General features: G+C 36.9%; 3 protein-coding genes across 6 annotated transcripts; 2 read left to right on the top strand and 1 right to left on the bottom strand.

Annotated features, from left to right (window-relative positions):
• The first annotated feature begins 380 nt into the window (after window positions 1–380).
• Window positions 381–6,559, top strand: LOC103034349 (ras-related protein Rab-19). 2 transcript variants are annotated; one of them, XM_022672312.2, is made up of 5 exons: window positions 381–511; window positions 1,067–1,120; window positions 1,415–1,603; window positions 3,648–3,831; window positions 4,749–6,559. In XM_022672312.2, exons 2-5 carry the CDS (start codon window positions 1,070–1,072, stop codon window positions 5,018–5,020), a joined length of 696 nt encoding a protein of 231 aa, XP_022528033.1. In that variant the 5' UTR covers window positions 381–511; window positions 1,067–1,069; the 3' UTR covers window positions 5,021–6,559. The 2 variants fall into 2 exon arrangements, with proteins under 2 accessions (XP_022528033.1, XP_007244337.2); XM_007244275.4 differs by having other exon boundaries at window positions 1,037–1,120.
• Window positions 6,560–6,623: 64 nt separating this feature from the next.
• On the bottom strand, window positions 6,624–11,133 carry hdhd5 (haloacid dehalogenase like hydrolase domain containing 5). Of its 2 annotated transcripts, none has more exons than XM_007244278.4 (8): window positions 10,711–11,133; window positions 9,232–9,438; window positions 9,000–9,112; window positions 8,638–8,728; window positions 8,364–8,397; window positions 8,082–8,256; window positions 7,791–7,979; window positions 6,624–7,609 (listed from the first exon to the last, which is right to left on the bottom strand). In XM_007244278.4, the coding sequence occupies exons 1-8, from the start codon at window positions 10,828–10,830 to the stop codon at window positions 7,198–7,200; spliced, it is 1,341 nt and encodes a 446-aa protein (XP_007244340.3). In that variant the 5' UTR covers window positions 10,831–11,133; the 3' UTR covers window positions 6,624–7,197. The 2 variants fall into 2 exon arrangements, with proteins under 2 accessions (XP_007244340.3, XP_007244339.3); XM_007244277.4 differs by having other exon boundaries at window positions 8,635–8,728; window positions 10,711–11,132.
• A 41-nt stretch (window positions 11,134–11,174) lies between these two features.
• ccdc77 (coiled-coil domain containing 77) lies at window positions 11,175–18,982 on the top strand. Of its 2 annotated transcripts, none has more exons than XM_007244279.4 (12): window positions 11,175–11,260; window positions 13,088–13,138; window positions 14,355–14,532; window positions 14,665–14,807; window positions 15,198–15,294; window positions 15,400–15,481; window positions 15,729–15,808; window positions 16,006–16,154; window positions 16,720–16,957; window positions 17,585–17,710; window positions 17,993–18,145; window positions 18,503–18,982. In XM_007244279.4, exons 2-12 carry the CDS (start codon window positions 13,107–13,109, stop codon window positions 18,647–18,649), a joined length of 1,425 nt encoding a protein of 474 aa, XP_007244341.2. In that variant the 5' UTR covers window positions 11,175–11,260; window positions 13,088–13,106; the 3' UTR covers window positions 18,650–18,982. The 2 variants fall into 2 exon arrangements, with proteins under 2 accessions (XP_007244341.2, XP_049330508.1); XM_049474551.1 differs by lacking the exon at window positions 11,175–11,260 and adding an exon at window positions 12,698–12,716.
• Window positions 18,983–19,665: the final 683 nt, after the last annotated feature.

Below are 19,665 nucleotides of genomic sequence, written 5' to 3'. Positions count from 1 at the left end.
TTTTTTAAGTGTTTATAAATAAGAAAATATAAGTCTATAAAGCATTTTAGTTTTTTTTTTTTTTTTTTTTTTTACTGTACAAAAATGAAAGAAAATATCTGTTTTCTCCCAAAAGGTGGGGAAGTGGTTAATATATGATTTTCTATTTTTTGCTGGAATCTTTCAAATGTTCTCTCAGATTTCTGATATTCTTTTAACAGTGTATCTTTATATGTGAACTCATCTTTGTGACTTGACACAACAAGGCTTCTGACTCAAAGACAGGGCTAAATGCCAGATGTGCCTTTCACACACACACATACACACACTCATGTGTATTGTCCAGTGTCCGGCAGTGCCTTGTGGCCCTCTGAGCTGTGTTGACGCCAGGGCTGTGTGGATGTGTGTGTGTGTGTGTGGGTGGATGTGGGTGGATGAATAGGAAGATATGGGAAGGGGGGCCTTATACGTCGCTACACCCTCATAGTCATAGCTTATTACAAACACAGTGAAACCCTTCGCTGGACCAGAGGTAATGAAAAATTGTTTATTTAGTATTTTCTGTGTTTTATTTAGTTTTTTCAGTGTTTAAACAGTTTATGCTTTAACAATAGTGCAGTTTATGATTGTCAGGATCTGCCTGGTGGAATGTGTTTTAAGGGGCTAGTTAGGGAGGTGACAGACAGGGGGAGGGCAGCCAGACTGAATGGACAGCTTTGGCTGTTCCTGATCTCCTGCTCTGCTTTGTTTCAGTGCTTCAGAGAAGTGAATGTAGTTCTGAAAGCTGATTCTCTGGTCGGCTTATAAGGACAGAAAGCTATTAGAGTGAGACAGGGCACGCTTTAGTGAGTTATATGTTTACATGCCATTATGCCGACCAAAGGTCACCTCTCAAGAAGTTGAAGTGTGTGTGTGTATATGTGCTATTGAGCTTACATTGCAGGATGTACTGAATAACTTAATCTACTGTATTATAAATACATGTTTATAAAATAACAATACAGCTCTGTTTTGGCATATTTCCTACGCCTACCTAAAATGTTTTCCACTCTGTTAGGCTCCTAAGTTTGCTTTACAACATTTACAGGAGATGCAGTGGTGCAAGTGGGCAGGAAACTGGAAATCTCGCCTACCAGGACAGGTAGGGGTGTGTTTGTGTACATTTTAGCCTGAGTTAATGAGGGGATGGAAAAGAAAGCAGAAGCACTCAGTTCTCGCAGTGATCTGTGCTTAGATGCACAGTTTTTGTTTTGTTTTGTTTCTAATCCTTTTATATTTTTGAGAGTCAGATGGACTCATCTTTTGGCAGAATAACAGGAAGGATCTATAAACATGTATTAGTATGAATTTTTAGATAATTCTAAGCAAAATACAGGGACCGGTGGAGTGTAACTCTTTTTGTGATACAATCTGTGTGACCATCATGGCTATGCAGTTTACAGGAGCACAGGAAGAGGATGCCTGCGATTTCCTCTTTAAAATTATCTTCATTGGAGACAGTGATGTGGGAAAGACGTGCGTTATCCACAGCTTCAAATCTGGAGAGTTCAGAGATAAACACCAAAACACTATTGGTGTAGATTTCACTGTGCATTCCATGGACATAGATGGAAAGAGAGTGAAGGTGAGTACACTGTGAGTGTTACTGTCACCAAAATTATTAAAAATCAGTTAATTATCTATTTAATCTATTTAGATGTAAATTTAAATTTTAAAAAATTATATTGAAAGCAAATCATGCAGAAAAAAACTTTTAAAATTAGGCACGATAGTCACGATAATTACATAATCGACTTATCATACAATAATATTAAACATAATGAATAAATATTATCATAAATATTTGTTCAATATTAAACTTTAATAATGTTTGCCCTTCTCAGTATTGCCCATTGTTTTTATTAAGAAAGGAGGGCCCAATAACATGAATGAACTGGTATAAATGTTTTTGCTCCATCAAGCATTTTACCTATTTCCAGCATCTACTCTATTACTTCTGTATATCAGTGAACAGAAATATTGTTAGGTCCAGTTATATATATAGAACGTAGTGTGATAAGTCCTGACTAAGTAGTAACCTTATGATTAGAGGTCATAAGATTAATGTTTGTTGTAGCAGATTTTATCTGGTTCCTGCTGTGGAATACTGACCTTGCCACTGATAGGCTGCTGCATTAATTTTCCAAAAATGTGGGCTATTTCCAGTTAGTCTGTAATTCATTAAAGACCAACCGCCACCACCGAGATTTTAGCTTCCTGGCTAATCAGCAACACTGTTCTGTTGTTGCAGTATGATGTGAGTGTCAAATCCTGGACTAATGTTGTATACACCCATCAACCATAACATTAAAACTACCGTCAGGTGTAGTTAATAACATTGATTATTTGGTTATATTGACATCTGTGGGTGTGAGCTACATTTTAGGCAGTCAGTTTAGTCCGTTTTAAAGCAGAAAACAAATGAGCAAGTGTTTGAATCTTGTAATGACAGGGTCAGAGCATCTCAAAATATGCAAAGTGGTCAGTACCTACAAAAATGGGACTAAAACAGGAAAACCAGTGAACCAACAACAGGGTCATAGACACCCAGGATTCATTGTTGTAATCCATCTTACAATTTACAGGACTTCAGTATTTTAATAGTATTAGGGGAGCTGGACTAGATTAGGTACACTACCTGGCCCAAAAAAATGTCTTTAACTAATCAGATGACGTGGGGTTGCTGCTGCAGTTGGTCTGCAGGTCTAGGTTCAGCAACAGTATGTGCTGAAAGATTGAGTTCAGCTGACTACCTGAATATACTGAATATAGACCAGGTTATTCCATCAGTGGATTTTTTTCTTCCCCGGCCATATTCCAAGATGACAATGTCAGGATTCATGGTGCTGGAATTGTGAAAGAGTGATTCAGGGAGCATGAGATCATCATTTTCACACATGGATTGTTCACCACAGAGTCCAGATCTTAACCTCATTGAGAATCTTTGGGATGTGCTGGAGAAGACTTTGTGCAGCGGTCAGACTCTTCTCTTCTCTTCAGATCTTGGTGAAAAATTAATGCAACACTGGCTTGAAATAAATCTTGTGATGTTGCAGAAGCTTATTGAAACAATGCTACAGTGAATGCTTACTGCAATCAAAGCTAAAGGTGGTCCAACAAAATATTAGAGTGTGTGACATTGTTTTTGGTGGTGGCTTTTTTTAATTAGAGTGCTATCATTGACAATTTACTGTGCTCTGTACCATCAAATACAGTTCATGTGGAAGGTGGTATTTGAGGCAATTCATAACTGCACTATTTTCTACTAAAAGGTGTACAAAAAAAAAAAAAGAAAGCACCCATAGATGGGCACTCATTACATTATCACATTTCTTGATCTAGAGTGTACATCATATTTTTTTTTTCAAGAAGAATACCTTAGTATCAATCCTAAAACTTGACATAAGTTAAGTCCCCCAGCCACATTCTAAACATGATCTACAGCTGTCTCCCCATTGTCCTCTTCTTTGAAATCGAAAACAAAAAAATATTGTCACAGAGTTTTAATATTATGGCTGATCTGTTTATTGTAGTATTCTCGAGTGTCAAATCTGTCCAGCAAAATCTTTAGTTGCCAAACATCTATGATTCTGCCATATCTGTGTAAAGTGATCTGTGCTGTTCCACAGATGCAGATATGGGACACGGCTGGGCAGGAGCGTTTCCGCACCATCACGCAGAGTTACTACCGCAGTGCTCATGGGGCCATGATTGCTTATGACCTGACACGTCGCTCCACCTTTGATTCACTACCTCACTGGATACATGCTGTAGAGCAGTATGGAGCTGCCAATGTAGTGTTTGTTCTTATAGGTATGTGTATGTGCTTATAATGTAACATTAGATGTATTCATCATTATCTTTCTTATGATTATACATTATTTTAACTGATACAACCATACTACGATAAATGCTGTTGTACACAATACACATTATATACAGTATGCCCACTGTATATAGGTGAGATACTCAATAATTACCTAATTTAGCTGCTTTAAGTTGCACAAATTGCTTATAGAGGTGTTCAGCTGAGCTCACACAGTTTTCTTAATCTGTCTAGAAACCCACTTCCAATGCTGCCAATGAGTTGGACTATTGTTTTTCCATAGCTAACTTTCAACATTGGCACCAGACCCTGTTAATTTGTATATGGCTGAATGCAATCAAATACTTACCAGCATGTTCTAACATTGAGCCATCCCAAAAAAGTGTGGCCCTATGGTGCCTGGGCAGTCCCAGGCAATCTGGGCCACTTGGGTCTTTATTGGGCCTTTTTAAAAAGATTCAAATTTATTCAGAACACACTTTACCAGTGAGCATCTACCTTAAATGATCTCCCTCTATAGATACATAATGCTTTTATATTTAAGCAGATTAACAACCTGCATGAACCATGTTCATAGATCGTTATTCATAAATCAAATCTTAAATAGCTAGTCTAACATAAAATTTTATATTTTAATTACAGTCCTTGAGAACACCTGGTTATTTGAGACATAATAATAGCGAATAGGGAGGCTATATTTTTTCTCTTTGGCCCACAGGATCTTAGTTATGCCTATGTATGTTGGAAAACCTTTGGGCATCCAAGTAAAGGTTCCTGCCCAGAAACTGATCCTATTCCTTTTTAATCATTTTGAATGCAGAAAGGAAAATATTATTTATTATGTAAAAACTCCAATAAGCCCAACTCGTTAAACAGGTTTCTCTATTTCCCCCCCTCTCTTCAGGTAATAAGTGTGACCTGGCTCACCAGCGGCAGGTGCTGTTTGAAGATGCCTGTACACTGGCAGAGCAGACTGGGTCCCTGGCAGCCCTGGAGACATCTGCTAAAGAAAATCACAATGTACAAGAAGCATTTGAGCTAATGGCAAGGGAACTCATTGTAAGAAGTGGAGGCTTAATCAATCCAGATGACCAGTTTGACTCTCCAAATATTCTCTACTCTGACTCTCACTCAATAGAAGAAGAAGAGCCTTTAAAGAAGCCATGTGGTTGTTAAAATATGTTTCTTTGAGAACAACGACCCTTCCTGGACCTTTTATCACTTCTGGGATTGGTATTCTTCTAGTGTGAGGTTTAACCACATTAATACAGAATGCACTGGGCTAAGATCAGCACCTAGGACAAGAAACACCTAGGCTATGTTCAGACTGCCAGCTCAAATCTGATTCAGCCTATCTAGATTGTATCCAAATTCATATTTGATAGACTGTACAGCGAATCGTTTTCAAACATTTGAAATGCAATTGCATTCAGATTCAGAATTGCATTCAGATTCCTCAGTCGGAATGCTCAAATCAGATTTAATTGTGTCTTTTGCATCAGTCACAACAAAGAACAACCTCAACAAATCCATAGTGACAAAAGTGAGAGGGGGTCTAAGAAATGAGTCAAAGATTAGTTACTGATGCTGACCTTGTAACCACAGCAGCCCATGCAGATATGTTTTTTTATGTCCAGACATGCAAAACTGATCTTTTTGCTTCTAAATAACAGTGCAGACAGTCATCTCAACCGTTTTTTATTTGAGGAAAAAAAATCCAGTTTGCCTGCAGTCTTAACATCGCCCTAAAAATCACTCTACTCACTAACACTAACATTTAAAGTGTATATAGAAAGAATTCAGTGTTTCAAATTTCCACACTTTATTTTACAGCCAAAATGGATTCAATTCATGTTTCCCCTCAAAATTCTACATGAAAAGGTTTTAATTTATTATTAACTTCTTTACAGAAGTTTTACACCTTTGCCATGATGCTCAAAATTGAACACAGGTGCATCCTGTTTCCACTGATCATCCATCATTTGTACGTTTCGTTAGAAGGGCATTTGTCAAAATGGTGACCAAGAACCCAAGGGCCATTCTGACAAGAGCTTCAGCATTGCTCTGTGAAGAGAGGAGAACCTTCCAGGTCTACCATATCTGCTGCATGCCACCAATTAGGACTGTATGGTAGAGTGACCAGATGTAAGCCACTCTTTAGTAAAGACAAAAACAGACACAGGTACCTGAAGGACTAAAGAAAACCAAATTCTCTGGTTAAAAGCTTTGGCCTATATGCCAAGCATCATGTCTGAAGAAAACCAGGCACTGTTCATCTCCTGGCCAATCCCATCCCTACAGTAAAGCATGGTGGTTGCATGTCCTGCGAAGTAGAATGGGAGACACTGCCCAAATATAGGCGCACCAAGCATGTATTACATACTCAAAAAGACTTGAGGCTGTAATTTCTGCCAAAGGTGCTTCAACATTACGCAAAAGATGTTAAAACTTGTGTACATATTTGTGATTTTTCTGATGTTGATTTTTAATAAATTATTATAGGGTATTGTGAGTAGAATTGTGATGGAAAACAAATTAAATCTATCTTGGAATTAGGCTGTAACATAAAATGTGGAAAAAGTAAAGCGCTGTGAACACTTTCCAGATGCACTCTAAAAGGAGGCAGGCTATGACATGTTACAGTAAGTGTACAGGGAATCATGTTTGTGTTTTTAATGTATTAACTTATGAATTAAAGTAACTACAACTTGTAAAATACAAAAGTGTGAACTTTTATTTTTGTGAAATGGTTGTGCATATTCTGTAAAACACACAGAGGTCGAATTCTCAAAATTTCATTTATTTTGGCTGAGAACAAGCAAAGAACAATATCAAATTTAAAACAGCAACTGACAAATAGCAAGGCAAACAATATTCATCTGGCAAGATTTATCCCTTTTTTTAAATCTACAAATAAAAATTGCATTGTATGGCTGAGCAAAAAATATAACATTTTGCATACAATTTTAAAAGCTTAAAAAATAAAAAATAAAACTCCACAACCTGCATATCTGATAAAAACAATTTGCATGATGACAGTGTTGACAAATGATGGTAAACCTGATGTCTATTTAAAAATACACAATATAAAAGTGTGGCATAATATTATACAGACTAAAACAAGAAAGATTGCACAATGTTGCACAACATTTAAACATTGAACATTGTTTTCCTTTTCGTCTTAATGCTTATATGGCTTCTTTGTGGTGGATTATAAAAATGTTTTTTTTTACATTAATCAATGTCCTTTATCATATATAAGCTGTTACAGTCAAAACTGTTCAACTGTTTGACCTGCCCAACCCTCCAGTGTGTGAGGTAATAAATCTTGGTAGGTCTGATGAGCCTTTGGTTCACTCAAGGGGACAGGACTCTTGCTGGAAGACCAGCTCCACAGCCTCTAGTACATCATGAACCACAAAGCTGGGCTGGATCAGGCTCGGGTCAAAGCGGAAATCCCGATGCCCGTGGAAAATACGCTGCTCTGTGACTGTCTGATCAGGGGCCAGGTCCTCCTGGTCTCGGCTGTAGACGCCTGTGCAAACCAGGATGGAGCTGCATCCCTCTGGCAAACAATGCTCATATGAGCCCCCCACCATCACCTTACCAGAGTTTTTAGCATCATCAACTGTTTCATACTGAACATCACCTGCTACCTGACCAGCGATGCCTCCCTGGGCCTGCACCTGAGCCCTCGCACAGCGTGTTGACTGTAGGTAGCGGTTATAGAGGTTTGCGCCATAAATGTCAGCCATTGGGTTGTCCCTGTAGAAGAAAGGTCAGCTTTAGAGAAATACATAAATAATTGTCTATAAAAGTAAAGCAAAATTAAAATACAATAAAACCATCAAACATGTACTGCTCATCACAATGGCATCTCAGGGCAGATATACAACTTATATACAAAACAATATCAAATAATGAGATATAATTAGACATAACTCACCCAATGGCATAAAGTCTCCGAACTGGTTCTGTCCAACCCAGACTCTCTGCCTGCTGTCTGATCAGCAGCTCAGCATAGTTGTAAGTTACCACACTGGGCTTGCCAATCAGAGCTTCATATTGCAAGTCATGACCTGTAATTTTTTTATAGAGACTCTCCAGACAAACTAGGAACATCCCATGACCAAATCTAAAATATTAAATGATAAGTATTGTTAATATCAATGCAACAACAATGGTAATGTTTAAAATGTCAAAGACGCAATTAATTGCTATAATATAAATAACTTACCGAGGGTTCTTTGCTTCTGCCATCCACAACAGATCCATATTGCAAGCCAACACAGGGATATGTGGGTAATGCAAGGATGTTACAGGGTTTCCTGGTCTTCCATTAGTCAACAGAACATCCATAATTAGCTGTAGATTAGTCTCCCACCTGATTGGCTCACCAAAGAGAACAACAGCTGAAAATGAAAGCGTTTAATGTAACCATGTGTGGGTAGACATGAAGGCTTATTATATGAAAAACACAAAATTTAAGTTAACTTTAGTGCAAAGCAATAGCAATTACCTTCAATTTGTGGTAACTCTTTGGGAGATGGAACCTAAAGTATAGAATGGAAAGATTCAAATACACAGAACCAAAACTACCACTCACACTGACATCCTACCTCATTACTAGCTATCTGATATGATATATGAAAATATAATTTAAAGTAAATTATATTTTTGGAATTTATGTTAAAACAAAATTTCATTGTTCAAATCAATTAATAATGTAAAGTTTACTTTTAACTTAAAATAGGAGTAAGCTGTTCTATTTCCAGCTGGTGCTGACTCACCACGTTTTTGGGTCTACGGTTGTGATCCACCACATCCAGCAGAGGGTATGCCTTTCTCAGCATATCTATAGTGACAACATTTTGAAAACCCAAACTAGAGAGGATTTTGTTAAGTCAAACGTGACAGGACATACAAACATCCTTAAATATGCTTAAATGTAAATATCTCACCATATATTCACTCATTTTACTAGATGCATATGAAGCATAGATTGTTAAACATCCTTCAATTTAACTTCTTTACTGTATATGTACCAATAAATCACTGGACTATTGTAAAGGCCAGGGTCTTATTTTAAAGTGCTGTAAGGCCATATAATTTCTGTTTGTCAGAATTAGAGGTTTAAAAGTGGCTTTGAGGATACTTTTGTGCAACTTCCAAAATCGGCCCCTGTCCAGATACTAGCACACACATCTCATGGAACTGAGTGAAGACCCGCAAAGGACTGTGGGACAACATGACCTGATCTGGTGACACCTGAGGGAAATAAAAAACACAGACAGCTCTTAGACAAAGACACTGTGTTGTATATAAACCACTTGGGTTTAAACCACTTTGGATTGCATCAGTCATGCTGATGTGAGCGAAAGGCTTACCTCTACTTCTAGAAGATGAGATAACTGTTCAGCTTTGGTCTGGCGCATAGAGTTGCCTGCATTGGTCACAAACACCACAGGGACTTTATACTTTCCATTTCCATCCACCAGTTTCCTAAAGCACTGCTTAGCTGCAGGAATGGGAGTTCTTCCACGGACCAGGACCCCATCAATGTCGAAGAGCAACCCAAATGAGCTGGGTCCACACTGGGGAGAAATAGCAGGAGATAAACAGTCAGTCAGTTTTGTTTAGGACAGACTGCTGGTGGAAACCATAACTACAATAATGCACACAATCACTATGGAATGATATTAAAAAGAGAACGATACTAGCTGGCTTAAGAGTCAAACACTTCCCTCATTAGAAAGACATTGAAGTTCTTTATGAAAATATATCTATAGTAATGCTGTAGACTTTGAGTATAGAAGAGTACAGGACACTTCGCATGTAATAAAGATTACTATAAGGGATACTGTAGGTGTTAAGCAAGTATACCAGCATTATAGTAGCTGCACTATAGTTAGGCTTGTGACTATAATTACATTTTTTTAATAGTTATATTCTGATTTCAATGTCTAAATATACGCAATTAAAGCTGGACGGTTAATTTAATTATTTTGACAATCAATTTTTTTTTATGAGATTTTTAAAATGGAACAATCAAGATACATCTTTTCATATAGATGCTTCCAGAGGGAATCTCAGTTGATAGATATTTGCTTCTGTCAGAAACCTGTAAAGAACTTTTTATGTGGAAGTGATTTACATATTTCTTTACATTTTTCATATATTTTTTTTTAAATAATAGCACCCAGCCCTATCTGTAATAATTTGTTTGTGTAGTTTGTGTAATTAAATTATTATGCTAATATCATTATGTTTATTAAACTGTTTTTTTATTTTTATAATTATTTGTGACAATACATCGACCAACGAATAAAAGTGATTGTGAGAGGCCTAACTATAATTTTACTTTCTTTTTCTAGGAACCAAGTTGTAGCTAACATATAACTGACATTAAAAAAGAGCCACTATAAGTGGAGTAAATTAACTATGTTAAGTATGTTTACTCTGTATAGTCAAGCTTCAATCGTATACCATTCACTTATTTATAGGACATATAATTTCAGAGAGCTACACTGGGGGAGGGGGAATCAGGTGAAAGGCCATGTGTAATCATATAGACAGCTATCGCCTCTTGCCCCAAGATATCCAGCCGGCTCTTTCTAGTTTTGCCTGCTGGCAGCTCAACAACTTTTAACATGATCACCGCCAGCAAAACATTTAACTAGCTACTTAACATGGACACCAAATCAACATGCTGCTTCTCACCCATGTCCGTTTAGTCTTTACTGTTTAAATGTTAATTATTATTTATGATGTGTGGCCACAATAATATCAGAGACACTTATTTAAGCTAATAGCTGACCTAACTAGCTGTCCTTATTACGGACAGTGAAAATGAAGAGTTAACTCACACTGCTGCTGCTGCTGCTTCGGCTGGTCTGAGCTGAGCACGGTAATGGAGATGTTTTTCTGAATTTCAGAGCTCTCCAGCCCAGTTTCAGCAGATTAAACCGAGGAAAGAGCTCGGCCATCACTTCGTGTTGGTGATATGATTTAATCAACACAGCGCAGGAGCTAGCTTACTAGCAGGCTGCTGGTTAGGCTAACCAGCGTTAGCTACAGAGCATTGCTAATGAAATAATAATAAAGTCCTCTAAAACAATAACACGGCAGCTAATGTTTATAGAAGGCAGGCGACGGCCCTGACAGACGTATTAAGAATGTATAACGACAAATATATATATATTTAATAAATCTGCAACCTGAGGAAACCCGACAATATTTAAAATATACAGTGATAAATAACAAAAAATAGTCTTCCGCCGGCCGGCTAACTGATTCAGCCCCAGCCACGCTGCGCATACGTTGCGCATACGTTGCGCACTGTTGAGGCGCCGGTAATACATAGTGACACCTTCCGGATTCAAGCAAACAAAAGCACGACTTTCGGCTGTTTTAAAGGTAATAAATAATGGGAATATTCTTTGTACTCATACAGTATTTTAACACGTACTTGTAAAATGTAGATGTTGATAATTTATTTTAAATACAATGTTCAACACTTAACTTAGGTTAGTTAAAGTTCTGCGTTCGCCAGCTTCTCGTTTGAATTTGCTGGTCCACCTTAAATTGTGTAGTATTTACGATGCAGTTCCGCTCTAAAGCCCGTGCAGTCAGAGTGGAACTGCAGCACTATTTAAGGTGGACTTGGGAAAGTCGAGTGAGAACCCAAGCTCAGTGCTTTACAAACAGGCTGTTTATGTTAATGACTGTACCAGTTAGCTAGCTAGTTACCTTTCAGTATTAAACAGTGTCTTAGTCACTAAGTTAACTAGCTGTTTAACTGTGTAATGGTGTCACTATCGTAGTTACAGCTGTTAGTCAGCGCGGCGCTGTTATGTTTACTTTATCCGTTCAAATTTCCCTCCGTCGCCGAGGAGCAACTTGACAACCGCCGCTCAACAAGTGTCTGTTTATGTGACCCGTCCCTCTCCCCTCTTTTAAAATCTGATTTACTTTACTTTACTCCAGTTCACATTTCTCTCTGTGTGTGATCTGCTCTTATCCATGTAGTCTGATTATAAACGGTGTACAGATCGTTTAATTATTGAATTGTATTGTACTTGCACTAGGTTTGGGAAAAATGGGACCACTTAAAAATGATGAGTTTCTTTGATTTTACCAAATTGAAAACCTCTGGAATATAATCAAAAGGAAGCTGGATGATCACAAGCCATCAAACCAAACTGAACTGCTTGCATTTTTGCACCAGGAGTGACAAAGTTATCCAAAAACAGTGTGTAAGACTGGTGGAGAAGAGCATGCCAATATGCATAAAAACTGTAATTATAAAACACGGTTATACCACCAAATATTAATTTCTGAACTCTTTATTAATATGAACTTGTTTTCTTTGCATTATTTGAGGTCTGAAAGCTCTGCATCTTTTTTGTTATTCTTTTTTTGTTATTTGATCCATTTCTTATTTCTGCAAATCAATGCTCTAAATAAATGCTCAATATTTTTATTTAGAATTTGGGAGAAATAAAACAAGAATAAAAACCAATGTTCATTTTACTCAAACATATACCTATAAATAGCAAAATCAGAGAAACTGATTCAGAAACTGAAGTCTCCTAATTTATTTTCCAGAACTGTACATTTGCCCCATTTGTCTTTGCAAAATTGTTTTAATTCAGCCACAATGGAGGGTTTTTGAGCATGAATGGCCTGTTTAAGATCATGAAACAGCATCCTAATAAGACTCTGACTAGGCCACTCCCAAACCTTCATTTTTTAAGACATTGTGTGGTGGACTTGCTGGTGTGCTTCAGATTATTGTCCTGCTGCAGAACCCATGTACACCTGGGCATGAGGTCACAAACAGATGGCCGGGCTTCTCCTTTAGGATTGTCTGGTAAACAGCAGAATTCCTGATTCCATCTATTACAGCTTTTAGATCAGCGGCATAATGTGTTGCTTTTTAAGATCTTTTAGCTGCTTAATGTTGTCAGGCAGGTTCTATTTAAGTGATTTCTTGATTCTACAGAATATACAGAAATCTAACTTAGTTTCCAAAAAGTGTGATTAATCACAGTTAATTTATATGAGGGCAAATACCATTTCACAAATGGCTAGATTGGTTTGAAAAAAAAAAAATGTAAGTATGACAAAAATGCAAAAAGAAATTAAATCTGTAAGGGTGCAAATATTTTTTCATGCCACTGTATATATATTAAAATCTGCATTGCCTTTTAATGTGATTTTGATATATACATGTTTTTCCAGGCAGTAAATAAAGTGAGAGATGGAATCTTCTCCACAGCATGGTAGAGAGAGGTATGTGATGCCACTGTAGTCTCTTTCCTTAGAGACACTCCTCACATCTCACATGACTAGATCTTTAACTTCACCAGAGTACCACAGACAAAAGACCACTGTCTTTTAACCTGCTGTAGTTATTGAGTTCTCATTTTAAAGGATCAAATTCAGTCTCAACTGTACTTTCCGAAACACCAAAGTAAGAGTTGTAGGGGTTTATTATTTACTGTGACCATAATATCCATAGTCAGTACCACCAGTGATTAAGTTATATAAAGTATTAAGATTACGATTAGGATTAAGTTTTTTTTTATATATATAAAAAACACCAAATGTTTGGAAAACATAAAAGTTCCTCACACAGACTTGTTTTACTGGCATTAATATAAAGACTCCAACCTCTGTCTGTCTCTTTCATCTTGTCTTCAAACAAAAAAAAAAGTAGTATTCCCTTCATCCCACTATAAAGCACATACTATTTGCAGTATGGCTGTACTGTAATATTAAAATTACTGTTTTAAACTAGCAAATATATTAAATTTATTATTCAGAAATGTATTATAAGTCAAAAAAGTCAAAAGTTTGGACACATGTATTTACTTTAAAGTGTTAAACATACCAATATACTCAGTGAAGCACTGAGGTGTCTATTTTCTGTTTAACCTATTCTGTGCAACAGAGGTAACTTTTGGTCTTCCTTTCCTGGGGTGATCCTGATGAAAGCCAGTTTCATCACATAGTTTTTATTGGTCTTTCAAACGCACTTGATTCTTTCTATTTTTTTATTATCTGACCTTCATTTCTTAAAGTCTTTTTATTACTCAAATAGGGCTAATTATTGTATACCAACTGTACCTCTTCACAACTTTACAACTGATGCTCTCAAGCACATTAAATGGACAAGAAATTTAAGTAATTAGCTCTTTGACAAGTTGAGCACATCTGTTAGATAAAAGCCATTTTACGTGACTATCTCATCAAGCTGACGAAGAAAAAACACCAAGATGTGCAAAATTGTCATCTAAGCTAGAGGTGCCTGTTTTCAAGAATCTAAAATATAAAACATTCTGATTTGTCTAACACTTTTTTACTAAATATTTCTATATGTTTTTCTTTATTGTTTGGATGACTCTAGTATTAATGTACAATGCAGACTTTTGCTGGATTATCCAGAAATGGGGAGGGTCCTTGCCTAAACTCCTCTCCTTTTTTATTAATCTCCTTTCTGAATTAGCTGCGAGGACAAGGAGGAGGTGGACTCTCCACTACCCCCCATCTCTGAGCGCTTGGCCTATCTGCGTCCATCTCGTGAGCTGCTGGAATTCTATAGGCAGAAAGTGGCCCAGTTTGATGAAGAACACGATGACCTGCTGCAGCTGCTAGAGAAGTACAGGAGCACTACAGAGGACCAGGTAGGCTGTTGCAGTCAATGTGTTTAAGTATGAATTTTAGAACTGACATCTGGATGTAGATTGGATTGTTAAAACTGTAAACTGCAAAATTAGTGTATTTGTATATGTGAAAAAAAATCTGTGTTCTTCTAGCACAAGCTGCAGTGGGAGGTGCGTCAGCGAGAGGAGGAGATAGCGGAGTTGCAGAAGGCTCTGAGTGACATGCAGGTCTACCTCTTCCAGGAGCGAGAGCAGGCCCTCCGCCTATACGCAGAAAACGACCGCCTTAAGATCAAGTGAGGAGTTTCTGTACATTTGAGGAATTGTTAAGAGAAATGAATACTGATAAAATGCATAGTCATAAATCATCTATTAATGGACAGTAAACATTTTTTGCACAAGAGTAGACCTTGCCAGTGTTTAATGAAGCATCACACTGTACTAAACATTAGCAGCAAAATAACTAAGCAGTAAAATGTTGCATTTGTAACTCTATGCCAATATATATTAAAAGTCAAGATAATCAATTTGTACATCTTATAAATGTGTATGTAACTGTCATGACTCTATGCACATAAAAGCAAGAGATATCCATATTGACCTGCAATATTTTATGTTATTGAATTCCTAATACAAAGTAATGCTGCCAAAGTGAAATATTAAGTTTAGATGGCTTTGTTATGCAGGGAGCTTGAAGATCGGAAGAAGATACAACACCTTTTAGCTCTTGTGGGTCCAGATGTAGGCGAAATCACCTATTTTCACAGAGAACCTCCACACAAGGTTAAACATACTATCTTTTAATATTTATAGTTCTTAGTTATTTTACAACTAAAGCTAAAACAGAGCAATATACATATGCTGCTTACTGTGCAATGTTTTTCTTAGGTTGCCATACCTCAAAAGAAGCTTCAACCCAGAACCCAGGAGTTTGCAAAAACAGCAAAGCCAAAGCTTGGATCAGTTCAAGGTTTGTGTTCCTCAGACTTGCTCTCCTAAGTATGCTGAATGTTACAGGCAAATCTTATTGAAGTAAAAAAAATCCTTTAAAATACAAATTGGATTACGAACATTAGGCACTCCTTAATTTCTGCTGCACAGATTTTCTTTAGTATTTAAGTATCTTATCTCTACCAATCAGCTTATCAGTTGGGATTAATTTGGTGTGCTGTTCTAAGAATTGCCTCGGTTCTCCATTTTGCTTTGTTGTCACCCAGAGGGAAGTAAGAGGCTGTCTAAAAATGGAGACACTAAATCAGAGCAGTACAAGAAAGATAACCAGACACTGTTGCTTCAGGTGTGTATTGAGCCCTTTTGAAATCTAATTGAAGAATGCATTTTATTACAGGTTGCAATGATAAACGTAATTGAAGAAGTTTATTGTCTAGTTTATTGTCTAGTTAATCACCTTGAAGAAATGTATTTTAGGACTAAACCACAACAAAATTACAAAACATATTCAAGTTGGTGCATGCTATTCCTGAACTTTGCCAGGTGGAGGCACTGCAGGCACAGCTAGAAGAGCAAACGCGGCTGTCTAAAGAGCAGGTGGAGGCCTTGCTGGAGGACAGGCGAATTCATGCAGAGGAGAGACAAGTCCAGCATCAGAGAGACCAAGAGCGAATCACTGCTCTCACTGAGAAGTAATTATTTTTTTCTAAAAGCTATTTTGTTACACAGTTCTGTTGAGGACATTGCATTGTTTTTAGAATACTCTAAAAATGAGTGGCTGTTGAATGTCTCAAATGTATTCAGTCACATGTTTCAGGATGGTAAATGGACATGTAACTAAGAATACGCATATAATTCAAAGTTAGAGATTCTACTGCTGGTCTGTTACTTTGTCTAATGTATAAATATATGCGTTAAAAAAAAAATATATATATATATATATATATATATGAGTTTAGTATATTTTTTAATTCTGTTCACTACTGTTCCCATAATACTTTGAGTAAGACTGATATTTTTCATATTAAATTAAGCAAGCAAATCCTGAGGTACTGCAACAAACACTTGGCTAAAGAAGCACTACTTAATAACTACATGTAATAACGAGTGACATGGTTAATTTACCAGCATGTTCACGTGATTAAAGTCCTGCGTGAACATGCTGGTAAATTAACCAGGTTAACAAGTGTTTTGGTAAATTCTTTTAATAGGCCATGTTGGCCTCTTGATATCCTTTTTCCTCCATGTCCCGTACAGACTCCAGCGCACACAGAACCTGCTTTATGAGAGCACCAGGGACTACCTGCAACTCAAGTTTGAAAGTCGTGGGCATGAGAAGAGCTGGATGGGAGAGAAGGACAAACTGCTGCGAGAGCTGGACTCTTGTCAGGAAAGGCTAAAGGATTTCGCAGATCGTCCAGGACCCTCTGCAGCACCGCTGCTTCTTAGCCAGCCCACCACAGAGAGCAGCCATATGCACCGAGAAGAAATCAGAGTAAGATTAGAGAAAAAAAACTTCTCCAGCAACCATTCTAATGTAAAAAAAAAAAAAAAAAAAAATTAAAAATCCAAAACTTGGCGATGTAGCCCATATTTAAAATATATCCACCATTGTTTTAATAATTTAAAGGAGAACTCATTGTGAAATGGACTTGGAGTAAAGTGAAACATGATAACAAGTACTGACTTTTGTTGAATAAGTCACGATAAATTGACTGATGTGCAAGTTTATAAGTTTACAAGTTTATGCCATTTGCTGTATGATACTCTTCATTCTCATGTAGACAGCAACAGCTGAAATTCATGCATTTTCACAGAATTAATTCTGCAATCTGTTTCCCTATCGTACCGGTTTATTTGTGCTCATCAGTTGAGTTATTGTGACTTCATTTCAAGATAACAGCACCTGGAAAATAACTAAAAGTGCTGTATTTTGGAATGCTGGGAAGAACAGAGCTGGGCTATTCAACAAAAGGTCGTTCTTGTTATCATGTTTCACTACATCCATTTTTACTACATTTCTCCTTTAATATGACAACAAGTGGAAACAGATCTATGAAAATCTATAAATCTTAGATTTTAACGTTATTGATGCCAGTGAATGAGCTATAATGTCTCTTAGGCACTACAAGAGGAGCTAAAGCAAGCCCATAAGCTGGCAGACATGTACAGAGAGCAGTGTGTTGGTCTAGAGACAGACGTGGCACAAATCCGAGAGGAAGGAGATGTAGGCCGAGAAATCTTCAAGGTAAGCTAATCTTGAAATCTTTCCAGTTTCAATCTGTTGTACAGACTGTTGTTGCTATCATGATACTTGATTCAAATACTTGAATTTAGTTTTAAATAAAATTAATTTTTCAGTCCCTTTAAGTTGTCAATGCTCTGCTGCATTGAAAATGAGGGTTACCCTCAATGTGTGACCGAATGAAAATAAAGGTTAACTGGTTCCTTATTTGATTGATGATTTGATGATTTTTAGAGAATTTAAACATAAATTTAAACATGTGTGTGCATCTGTGTCTGTTTGTAGGAGCGCTCAGACAAAATAGCCAAGCGTCTTCAGCTAATGACCCAGCGTTACGAGGCTCTTGAAAAGAGGCGAGCTATGGAGGTGGAAGGCTTCAAAAATGACATCAAACACCTGCGGCAGAAACTCAAAGACGTAGAGAAACAGCTCTTTAAGGTGATTTAATATTTTTAGTTCCATAACTACACTTTTATTGCATGTTAGTTCACATTAATACAATAAACCTACAGCAAACGTGTACTGAAACAAAATATAAATATGCACTAAAATTTGTTTAAGAATATTGTATAAAAAAAATCAGGCACAAATTAGACAACCAATCAAGATCATAGCTTGATCCTTTTTTCCTCAGCTTTTCTTAACACACATTTTTAATTAAGATACTTAATTTCTAGACATATAGAACATGTTTATAACACAAATTAATTTGAATAGTGAGTTTCAAACTTACACTTATATACCAGCTATATTAGGTTTCATAGGAGATATTAATCAGTTTATTTTGTTTCCTAGGTGACTCTTAATGTGGGACCAGATCAAGACTTGGCCATCCTGCAGGAAGTTCGACAGTCGAATGCCCGCACTAAGAAAATCCAGGGGGAACTAAAAACTCTAAAAGCAAAGATATATGGGCTGGAAAATGAACTGAGAATCTGCTGATTTCTACAGTCACTTCTACTTTGAACTCTTAACTTGTTTGGGCTGTTTAACAATCATTCATTTTAGTTTTTATCAGCAATGACAGTTCCATTAGTGGTAGCTGAGGTCCTCAGGCAGTCAATTATTGAACAATGTCTACATTTCTCGCTCTAGACTGGAGCCAGGCAGGAGTTTTCAGCAGTCTGGGGACCTTTGTTAATTGTTAATGTCGATGATGCAGTGTTTGCATTGGTGGAATATTTTGTGGCTTGTAATTTTTTCATTTGTATGTGGTTGTATATAATAATTTTGATGGATGAATTTAAATAAAAGTGACTTTAGTTTTTACTGGAATATTTGAGACATTTCTTCCCACTGAGGTGCATATTATTTTCTGTGTTTAATTTAATTTTTCTGTAATGTCAGAGAAAAGTCATCAGCATTCACAATAATTCAAGTATGAAGCATATGTATGGAAGTGCATGTTTACAGATTGATATATGCAAGAGAGGCCAACAGCCCCACCTTTTGGGAGCTCAGTCATACAAGCCACCAAGAAATGCAAAACATACGGTGTGCACTGCATACATCTATGTAATCTTATCAGAGCTTTAGGACTTTCATGAAGAATTGAGCCTGCCCCCTTAAGCTGCACAAACCAACACAAATCTATTTTATTACTGTTATTTGGAATAGGCATGTGACAGGGTAGATAGGAGGTATCCTACCTCCGGCTTTGGTAAACGCCTTTAAACAATTTGTGCTCTCCTTGTAAAGGCATTTAAGGTACTAAATCAAAAAGCAATATGCATTTGTAAAAAAAAAAAAAAAAAAAGCATGACTTTATGGAATTACAGAACATTACTTAAACTTAGACAAAAGTGTGTTTTGGCTAACAAGAATTATATAGCATTTTATCATGTTAAGGATCCTGTCATAAAAGCTCCTCTCTGCTCATCTTCAGCTGCAGTACAAACATGGTAATCCATGCCCATGTTTAACAGCTTGAGAAAATCTTCTCCTCACCGAACTGTTCA

Source organism: Astyanax mexicanus, chromosome 2, assembly GCF_023375975.1.
Source record: "Astyanax mexicanus isolate ESR-SI-001 chromosome 2, AstMex3_surface, whole genome shotgun sequence".
Lineage (NCBI taxonomy): Eukaryota > Metazoa > Chordata > Actinopteri > Characiformes > Acestrorhamphidae > Astyanax > Astyanax mexicanus.
Note: the sequence above shows the minus strand (reverse complement) of the source record. Positions and strands in the feature narration are given on the sequence as shown.